Source organism: Staurois parvus, unplaced genomic scaffold (genome assembly GCF_062004578.1).
Source record: "Staurois parvus isolate SC_StPar_1 unplaced genomic scaffold, SC_StPar_1.0 ptg001253l, whole genome shotgun sequence".
Taxonomy (NCBI): domain Eukaryota; kingdom Metazoa; phylum Chordata; class Amphibia; order Anura; family Ranidae; genus Staurois; species Staurois parvus.
Window position 1 is genome coordinate 292,415 of NW_028319049.1, and position 10,647 is coordinate 303,061.

Genomic DNA, 10,647 nt, shown 5'->3' on the forward strand with positions numbered 1-10,647 from the left:
TAATGTATTGTACAATTTATTACAACTATTCACACGTTGCAAACTTCTGCTCTCATCTAAAACCTCTTTATATGTACAGATTTTACATACACTGTAAGGGAGCAGCACGTGTGGAACAGAAAATGGTGCCACGTGAAGGCCCTGGACCTTACTGGGGATTGGGGGGGTTGAAAATTAAAAACAGACCGGGGAAATGTCCCGACTCTGGGCGGAGCTCCTTACTCTGGTTATGGGGTGGAGAGGTCCAAGCTGAAGCGGGCAAGAAGGCAGAGATGGTCGGAGCAGCAGAAGGGGTTAGGAAGTCCCTGCGCCGCCCACAGATCGTCCTCTGTCAGCAGACACAGACGCCCCAACAGCTTCAGCTTGCTGTCCTGGAAGAAGCGCAGACCTGGTGGGGACAAAGACATGTAAGATGGGGACACAGAACGCACTGCGGTCATGGCATGTTCTTGGCGTGTTGCTCACCCTGGTTGGTGTTACATATTGGAACTGGCTCCGCAGAATAAAAGATGTAGTCCACCGTGCTGCCGATTCCCAGCGGGAACGTCGTGACCTCATGACGGTCTTTAGCGGGCAGGAAGTGGGTGTAAGCGGAGGTTAGCTGAAGGTGATGCTGCAATAAATGGGGGGTCCTGGGGGGAGGGGCAGAGGAGGGCGAGCAAATTAGTATCCGTACACTGTATTCTATACCACACTACACACTGTACCAAACTGTCCCACAATACATACTGAACGGTACAAGCCCCTATATTGCACACACACATGAATTCTGAAGCATCAGAACGGTGCTACTTTGAAACACCACTGCAGGCAGGGGGGCGCAAAGGACAGTTCTGTCAGTGCAGGAGGGCGCAAAGGACAGTTCTGTCAGTGCAGGAGGGCGCAAAGGACAGTTACCTGTCAGTGCAGGAGGGCAGTTCTCAGGCAGGGGGGTGGAGTTACCTATCTGTACAGGGAGCGGTTCTCAGGCGGGGGATAGACCCCTGAGGTGAACACTATGCAGGTGAACACAGTTACCCATCTGCACAGGGAGCGGTTCTCAGGCAGGACGCTGAGCCAAGAGGTGAATGCAGTTACCTATTTGTACAGGGAGTGGTTCTCAGGCAGGTCGATGGAGCCCTGAGATGGATGCAGTTACCTGTCCCCATGGGGGGCAGTTCACTGTCAAGGGGGATGGAGCCCTGAAGGTGAATGCAGTTACCTGTCAGTGCAGGAAGCAGTTCTCAGGCGGGGGATGGTGCCCAAAGATGAACACAATTACTCATCACTGCAGGGGGAGGTTCTTGGGCAACAGGATGGAGCCCCAAGGTGAACACAGTTACCTATCTGCACAAGGAGCGATTCTCAGGCAGGAGATGGAGCCCTGAGATGAACACAGTTACCTTTCAGTGCAGGGAGTCAGTTCTCAAGCAACAAGATGGAGCTCCAAGGTGAATGCAGTTACCTATTTGCACAGGGAGCTGTTCTCAGGCAGGGGGCTGAGCCAAAAGGTGAACGCAGTTACCTGTCTGCGCAGGGAGCGGTTCTCAGGCAGGGCGATGGAGCCCCAAGATGGATGCAGTTGCCCTTTATCATAGGGGTGGTTCTCTGGGAACGGGGATGGAGCCCTGAAGGTGAATGCAGTTACCTGTCAGTGTAGAGGGTGGTTCTCTGGCAGGGGGATGAAGCCCTAAGGTGAATGCAGTTACCTGTCAGTGTAGAGGGTGGTTCTCTGGCAGGGGGATGAAGCCCTAAGGTGAATGCAGTTACCTGTCAGTGTAGAGGGTGGTTCTCTGGCAGGGGGATGAAGCCCTAAGGTGAATGCAGTTACCTGTCAGTGTAGAGGGTGGTTCTCTGGCAGGGGGATGAAGCCCTAAGGTGAATGCAGTTGCCTATCTGCACAGGGAGCGGTTCTAAGGCGGGGATGGAGCCCCGAGGTGAACACAGTTACCTTTCTGCGCAGGAGGGCACAGTAAATGTGGTTACCTGTCGGCACAAAGGGCTCTTCTCAGAAAAAGCACAGAAGTAAACGCAACTCCCAGTCAGCATAGACGGCTGAGCCCAGAGGTGAACGCACATGCCTGTCGATGCAGGAGGTGCGAAACAGTTAAATGTAGCATGGGTGAATCTCAGGTTAGGGAGCACACGGGGTGCAGCACAGATGTAAACGCAGTCAACATTTAGTGCAGGGGGCAGTCCTCAGTAAGCTCCATCCAATTCTATGATGCGAACAGCTGGCCGGATCTTTCAGCAGAATTTACATGTTTATCTACCATAATGCTGTAGCTGTCATTATTACTCAGCATTTAGTGTTGCTGTCACTAACATTATGGTGAGCGATGATCAGCACCTGACTTGCAGCCTGGCACATCCCCAACAACATAGAACATACATGACGACAGGTGTGTGTCCCCCCCCATCCCAGGGCCTTCCTGTGAGTACCTGAGCAGTGAATCCGGTGGGTCTGGGAAGATCCCTGCCTGGGCCGCAGATGCCTGTGGATCTGTCAGACATAGGTGGGGAAGAGGTTACAGGGGTCATAGTGGAGAAAACGTTTCTATCTCCTGATCGTATTCTCCCAACATTCACCCACCTGGCTTATTGTCTGTCACCCCCTTGATCAGCACAAGGTTTTGAGGACGCTGAAGGGCACACTCACAATACCGAAACTCCAAGATGCGCTGGCGGGTGTATATCTTCCTATCTAATAGCACAAAAACAAATCAGAGATATAAGTCTCCCTTGTTGGGTCATCGGTGGGACAGGGTGGGGACAAGTGATCTCACCTTTGACCTTTGGTGGCCTCATGGCAGTGTATTGACAGCGGTCATTGACACCCAAAATATCCGGCCACAGCGGGAAAGGCAAAATCCGGGAATGTGGAACTCCGCAGTACTGATCCTGACCGGACACCTAGGAGAAAAAGCAATGGTCAGATGGAATAAAGAAAATGGCCAATCCCTTTATGGTAAACCCAACCCCCACCTTCCACGCTGGTAGACCACGACAGTTTAGGACACCGTTGTGCAGCAGCTGGTAGAGGGGAGAATTGGGCGTTGCATTTAGATCTCCGCACAGGATTATCGGGCATCGCTGACCTTCAGTGGTACTGGATAACTTATCCACCTCTGCCAGGAGGAGCGCCAACTGTGCCAGCTTTATGTCCCCTCGGCGGGGGTTGTAAAGGAGGTGAGTGTTGGCTACGCACAGGCTGGGGGGGCTGAGCCCCTCCGATGCCTCCTCAGAGAGCACTGGCCGCAGTAGCAGCACCAGTCCCACATTGTCACGATTCAGGACATCAACAGCTGGCCGGAAAAACTCCACATGGCTTTCCAGGAGCAGAGTGAAGCGCTGAGTCTTGAAGCAAATGGCGCAACCATCGGTTTTCCGACCTGTCCGCCGCTTGTAGTGACAGCTATACCCTGCGGAGAAAAAGAGGCGTCAGCACACAGCACCCCCTTCTGGTGGCTGCAAAGAGAGGCAAAGAGGAGCATTACCCAGAGCACTAAGGCTGGGCTGGATCTGATCTTTGTAGTGATTTTCCTGAACCTCCTGGAGACACAGAATCTGGGAGAGATCAAACATCATATATTATATATTCTGACATATACCGTAGTGCTGTACAGAGAATACTGAGCCAGTCACATCAGTCCCTGCACCAGAGGAACATACACTTTACTGACCCCCCCGAATCGCACACACAAATATTAATATACATTAATATACACACAGAAGCAGTTTATGGCAAGGGAAGTACAGATATGACATGGAGGTAATGGGTATGGCACAGGAGGTACAGATACTTTACAAGCAGTACGGGTGGGGGAAGGGTGGGGGGTACAGGTATAGCACAAGCAGTATGGATATGGCATAGGTGATATGGAAATAACACTGGGGGGTGTGGGTATGACATAGGCAGTACAGGTATAAAATAGGGGGTAGAGATATAGCACAGATAAGGTACAGGTAATATGGATAGAACACTGGGGGTGTGGGTATGACACAGGCAGTACAGGTATGGGACAGCGGTTATGAGTGTGATACTGGGGGTGTGGGTGTGACACAGGCAGTACAGGTATGGGACAGCGGTTATGAGTGACATATCAATCACTCCATTTCCTCAAACTCAATCTTTCCAACACAATCATCAGTCCCTGCCTGTGTACAGGTATGGGACAGCGGTTATGAGTGTGATACTGGGGGTGTGGGTGTGACACAGGCAGTACAGGTATGGGACAGCGGTTATGAGTGTGATACTGGGGGTGTGGGTGTGACACAGGCAGCACAGGTATGGGACAGCGGATATGAGTGTGATGCTGGAGGTACAGGTATGACACAGGCAGTACAGGTATGGGACAGCGGATATGAGTGTGATACTGGGGGTGTGGGTGTGACACAGGCAGTACAGGTATGGGACAGCGGATATGTGTGATGCTGGAGGTACAGGTATGACACAGGCAGTACAGGTATGGGACAGTGGATATGAGTGTGATACTGGGGGTGTGGGTATGACACAGGCAGTACAGGTATGGGACAGCGGATATGTGTGATGCTGGAGGTACAGGTATGACACAGGCAGTACAGGTATGGGACAGTGGATATGAGTGTGATACTGGGGGTGTGGGTATGACACAGGCAGTACAGGTATGGGGCAGCGGATATGAGTGTGATACTGGGGGTGTGGGGGTGACACAGTTCGTACAGGTATGGGACAGCGGTTATGAGGATGATACTGGGGGTGTGGGGGTGACACAGGCAGTACAGGTATGGGACAGCGGATATGAGTGTGATACTGGGGGTGTGGGGGTGACACAGGCAGTACAGGTATGGGACAGCGGATATGAGTGTGATGCTGGAGGTACAGGTATGACACAGGCAGTACAGGTATGACACAGGCAGTACAGGTATGGGACAGCGGATATGAGTGTGATACTGGGGGTGTGGGTGTGACACAGGCAGTACAGGTATGGGACAGTGGATATGAGTGTGATGCTGGAGGTACAGGTATGACACAGGCAGTACAGGTATGGGACAGCGGTTATGAGTGTGATACTGGGGGTGTGGGTGTGACACAGGCAGTACAGGTATGAGACAGCGGTTATGAGTGTGATGCTGGGGGTGTGGGTGTGACACAGTTTGTACAGGTATGGGACAGCGGTTATGAGGATGATACTGGGGGTGTGGGGGTGACACAGGCAGTACAGGTATGGGACAGCGGATATGAGTGTGATGCTGGAGGTGTGGGTATGACACAGGCAGCACAGGTATGGGACAGCGGATATGAGTGTGATACTGGGGGTGTGGGTGTGACACAGGCAGTAGAGGTATGGGACAGCGTTTATGAGTGTGATAATGGGGGTGTGGGTGTGACACAGGCAATACACGTATGGGACAGCGGTTATGAGTGTGATAATGGGGGTGTGGGTGTGACACAGGCAATACACGTATGGGACAGCGGTTATGAGGATGATACTGGGGGTGTGGGGGTGACACAGGCAGTACAGGTATGGGACAGCGGATATGAGTGTGATGCTGGGGGTGTGGGTGTGACACAGGCAGTACAGGTATGGGACAGCGGATATGAGTGTGATGCTGGAGGTACAGGTATGACACAGGCAGTACAGGTATGACACAGGCAGTACAGGTATGGGACAGCGGATATGAGTGTGATACTGGGGGTGTGGGTGTGACACAGGCAGTACAGGTATGGGACAGTGGATATGAGTGTGATGCTGGAGGTACAGGTATGACACAGGCAGTACAGGTATGGGACAGCGGTTATGAGTGTGATACTGGGGGTGTGGGTGTGACACAGGCAGTACAGGTATGAGACAGCGGTTATGAGTGTGATGCTGGGGGTGTGGGTGTGACACAGTTTGTACAGGTATGGGACAGCGGTTATGAGGATGATACTGGGGGTGTGGGGGTGACACAGGCAGTACAGGTATGGGACAGCGGATATGAGTGTGATGCTGGAGGTGTGGGTATGACACAGGCAGCACAGGTATGGGACAGCGGATATGAGTGTGATACTGGGGGTGTGGGTGTGACACAGGCAGTAGAGGTATGGGACAGCGTTTATGAGTGTGATAATGGGGGTGTGGGTGTGACACAGGCAATACACGTATGGGACAGCGGTTATGAGTGTGATAATGGGGGTGTGGGTGTGACACAGGCAATACACGTATGGGACAGCGGTTATGAGGATGATACTGGGGGTGTGGGTGTGACACAGGCAGTACAGGTATGGGACAGCGAATATGAGTGTGATGGTGGAGGTACAGGTATGACACAGGCAATACACGTATGGGACAGCGGTTATGAGTATGATAATGGGGGTGTGGGTATGACACAGGCAGTACAGGTATGGGACAGTGGTTATGAGTGTGATGCTGGAGGTACAGGTATGACACAGGGGATACAATATTAAGTAAGCACATCCACTACAGTTTAGATGCACCAAATAAGTTACAGTGGAACTTTACCCATAACAACTTGATAAAAAAAAAAAGTTCTTTAGCATGGAACACACATTCCACATTAATAATTAGGCTACCAGAATTAGTGTGTGCTGTAAATTGGTACCAGCATTGTTCCTGTTTCTTCCTACTAGAAGCTGCTATTTTTGCTGAAGCCCAGAGCCCCTGAGAAGCATTAAATCTTTAGGCTGTCAGCAGATTGGCCTCTACAAATTTGGCACAGTGCCGAAAAATAGAGAGCAACTGAGCATGTGCAGAGCAGGGAGAGCCAGTGTTATTACTGTATTTGAAACAGTATAGGCATTTATTTTTTAATGTTTTACCTGCAAATGGGGGCCAGCATGAAGTGATCTAGCGGGACTTAATTTTCTGACTAAAGTTTCACTTTAGTTAAAAAAAGATTGTAAAGGCTTAAATAATATTTAAATAACAAACATGTTATACTTACCTGCTCTGTACAATGAAATTGCATAGAATGTCCTAAGTCTCCTCTCTCTTCTGGGGTCCCCCGCTGCCACTCTAGGCTCCTCCTCTTCTTCGTTCTCCACTATAGCAAGTCGCTTGTTATGGGGGCGCATGTGTGAGCTTGCTACCGAGCCAGGTTGTGTGTGTCCATAGACACAGCCCTGCCCCTCGCTGAAAAGGATTTGACTGTCGGCAGCAGGAGCCAATGGCCCACTGTCTCGGCAAAGCCTATAAGGAGAGAGGCCGCTACAGATGAGCACAATGCTGGATTGAGCAAGGACTCAGGTAAATATTTAGGGGAGTAGGTGGGTGATACAAAGACTGCGACATTTTTTACCTTAATGCAGGGAATGCATTAAGGTAAAAATGTATTTAATATAAAACCACTTTAAGTACTATACAAAAGTAGTCAGGGAAATACCCAAAGTATCATATTTGTACACAGTAACATGGAAACATGAGATACAAAACTGCCGAAAAACACATATCAGATACAAAGTATAGCAATCATACCAAAGATGATGGCCCAAAAATGCCTAGTTATTTAGTCAGGCACGGTGACAAAATGGAGGATCCAACATTTTGGTGGAACCAAGTCTCCTTTATCAAGGAAGACCCCAAAATGTTGGATGATTGGGCTCCAATCTTTTTGCATCTGAAACATTATTTTCTGCTCTTTATCTCATTTTTCACTGTTACAGTATATGCATCTGATACTTTGTGTAATGTTTATTATTGTTATGTATGTAGTATTGTGGTTATTTGGGTTTGGAGGGGGTGGCCCTCTGAAATCAGTTTAAGCACCCCTGTGTTTGTTCATATACTTTATTTGCAAGACACCATCAGTATTAATTGTATGTGACACGGGGGGTAGAGGTATGACACGGGGGCAGAGGGATAACAGGGGATGACACAGGGGGCACAGGCAATACAGGTATGACATAAGGAGCAGAGAGATAACAGGGGATGACACAGTGGACACAGGTACTACACGTGGTACAGACAGAGCGCAGAGGGTACAGGTATAACACTGGGGGTAAATGTATGACACAGGCGGTACAGGTATAAAACAGGGGGTACAAGTATGACACAGGTGGTACAGAGAGAGCACAGGGTGTACAGGTATGACACTAAGGGTATAGAAGGAGCAAGGGGGTACAGGTTTGACACTTGGGATACAGAATGAGCATGGGGGGGTACAGGTATGACACCGGGGGCACAGAAGGAGCAAGGGGGTACAGGTATAGCACAGGCAGGCAGGACTGGTATGGCACAGGGGGTACAGGTACAGCACAGGAGGTGACTCACATCGGCCTCCCAGTGCTGCAGCTCCTGGAGCAAGTTGGGCCAGCGGTAGTCCCAGTGCAGGATAGAGGGGGGACAGTGCTGGTACAGGTGGGAGTTCTGCTCGATCAGGTCCTGAGACAGAATATTGTAGGACAGGACGGTGAAATCAAACTGCTTCTCACCAAGTGCAACCAAATCCGGATTGTACAAATCCTGCCAATCCCTCCACAGGATCTCTGCCGGGACAGAAGAGAGCACAGCACTGACTGAGTAATACAGGGAAGTGTGTCAGTGAGTGAGGCAGTGTGTAGAGCAATGGGGTTACTTAAATACTTTGCAAGTGCAGTTGCATTCATTTTCCCAAAAGTTTAGTGAAAGTGGTGAAGCTTCATTTTGTAAAGAATACCCAATCAGGTGCAGGGAAAATAAAAAAAAATAAAAAAAACACAAAAAACACAACAGAATTTTTGTTTGCACGTGATTGGTTGATGTTAATCAGCAGAGCTTCACCACATTCATAAAAATGAGTGCGACTGCAAAGTGCACAGTCTATTTGCCTTTAGTAAATTCACCCCAATGTGTCTGTGTTAGGCAGTGTGTATGAATATTTGGCAGTGTGTAGTACAGTGTACATGTCAGTGTATATGGCAGTTTGTACTCACCGTGGTAGATGATGGGCTGTGGAAGGGTCTCCTCTATGTCCCCCATCTGCCATTTCCGTTCCTGCTGCCCATCTCCACCCTTCTTGTCTTGGGGCAGTTTCCAGTCCAGCACAGCCGGGTCTTCTTCCCAGGACCCCCCCACCTGGGGTGCCTTCTTCTCCTCCCTCAGTGTTGGGGTCTCTGTGGTTCTCTCTGCACTCTCCATATCAGCAGTGCGCCATCATCTGTCCTGTGTGGAAACAGTATTGCCTTCATTATATTCTACAAACCCTACCCCCCCAGGACATGTGTGACCCCAAACATCACTGATACAAAAGCATCGGGCCCCCCCCTATACTGACACACAGACATCAGGGGCCCATGGTATATGAGTAAAATACATCAGGGACCTCTGATATACTGACACAGTGACATCAAGGGCCCCTGGTATACTGACACAGTGACATCACAGGCCCCTGGTATACTGACACAGTGACATCAGGGGCCCCTGGTATACTGACACAGTGACATCAAGGGCCCCTGGTATACTGACACAGTGACATCAAGGGCCCCTGGTATACTGACACAGTGACATCACGGGCCCCTGGTATACTGACACAGTGACATCACGGGCCCCTGGTATACTGACACAGTGACATCAGGGGCCCCGGTACACTGACATCAGAGGCCCCTAGTATACTGATACAGTGACATGAGGGGCCCCTGGTATACTGACACAGTGACATCAAGGGCCCCTGGTATATTGACACAGTGACATCAGAGGCCCCTGGTATACTGACACAGTGACATGAGGGGCCCCTGGTATACTGACACAGTGACATCAGGGGCCACTAGTATACTGACACAGTGACATCAGAGGCCCCTGGTATACTGACACAGTGACATCAGAGGCCCCTGGTATACTGACACAGTGACATGAGGGGCCCCTGGTATACTGACACAGTGACATCAGGGGCCACTAGTATACTGACACAGTGACATCAGAGGCCCCTGGTATACTGACACAGTGACATCAGAGGCCCCTGGTATACTGACACAGTGACATGAGGGGCCCCTGGTATACTGACACAGTGACAGAGGCCCCTGGTATACTGACACAGTGACATGAGGGGCCCCTGGTATACTGACACAGTGACATCAGGGGCCACTAGTATACTGACACAGTGACATCAGAGGCCCCTGGTATACTGACACAGTGACATCAGAGGCCCCTGGTATACTGACACAGTGACATGAGGGGCCCCTGGTATACTGACACAGTGACATCAAGGGCCCCTGGTATACTGACACAGTGACAGCAGGGGCCCCGACATGAATTGTCAGTATCTGTGTTTAGGGCATTGCTCAACCCGCCGATTTTGGGGTGTCTTCTCCTCCCTCATTGTCGGGGTCTCTGTGGTTCTCTATGCACTCTCCATGTCAGCAGAGCGCCATCATCTGTCCTGTGTGGGAGTGGAATCGCTGTCATTATATTCTACAAATGAAGAACTCCCCTCACCCGGGACATGTGTGACTCCGACCATCGCTAAGGACGTCAAAGGCCCCCTGACACCATAAGCCCTCAGAAAACTGACACCATAAGCCCCGCAAGAAGTGTCTGTGTTTGGGGTACTGCTCGCCCCGCCCACTTTGGGGTATCTCACCCGCCACCTACACACCCGATTTTCTTCAGCTCCGATAAACTTCCGCTAAGCGCTCAGTCACACCACGTGCTTCCGGTCACAACAAAAATACAAACACGTCATTTCCGGGTGAGCGGAACGTCGGTTGTCCCG

General features: G+C 50.6%; 1 protein-coding gene across 1 annotated transcript; it reads right to left on the bottom strand.

Moving 5' to 3' along the window:
- Nucleotides 1-3: 3 nt before the first annotated feature.
- On the bottom strand, nt 4-10,647 carry ANGEL1 (angel homolog 1). The gene is made up of 10 exons (XM_089660578.1): nt 10,531-10,647; nt 8,873-9,101; nt 8,232-8,446; nt 3,477-3,546; nt 2,965-3,401; nt 2,766-2,892; nt 2,573-2,683; nt 2,422-2,482; nt 466-632; nt 4-388 (listed from the first exon to the last, which is right to left on the bottom strand). Exons 2-10 carry the CDS (start codon nt 9,075-9,077, stop codon nt 228-230), a joined length of 1,554 nt encoding a protein of 517 aa, XP_089516704.1. The 5' UTR covers nt 9,078-9,101; nt 10,531-10,647; the 3' UTR covers nt 4-227.

What these genes read in the sequence shown, in the direction of transcription:
- ANGEL1 (XM_089660578.1), bottom strand. Translation starts at nt 9,077, where the DNA reads ATGGAGAGTGCAGAGAGAACCACAGAGACCCCAACACTGAGGGAGGAG. An exon ending in CCACCGGATTCACTGCTCAG is followed by an intron (nt 633 to 2,421) that starts GTACTCACAGGA and finishes CCCTCCCCCCAG; the next exon opens with GACCCCCCATTTATTGCAGC. An exon ending in AATATGTAACACCAACCAGG is followed by an intron (nt 389 to 465) that starts GTGAGCAACACG and finishes TGTCCCCACCAG; the next exon opens with GTCTGCGCTTCTTCCAGGAC.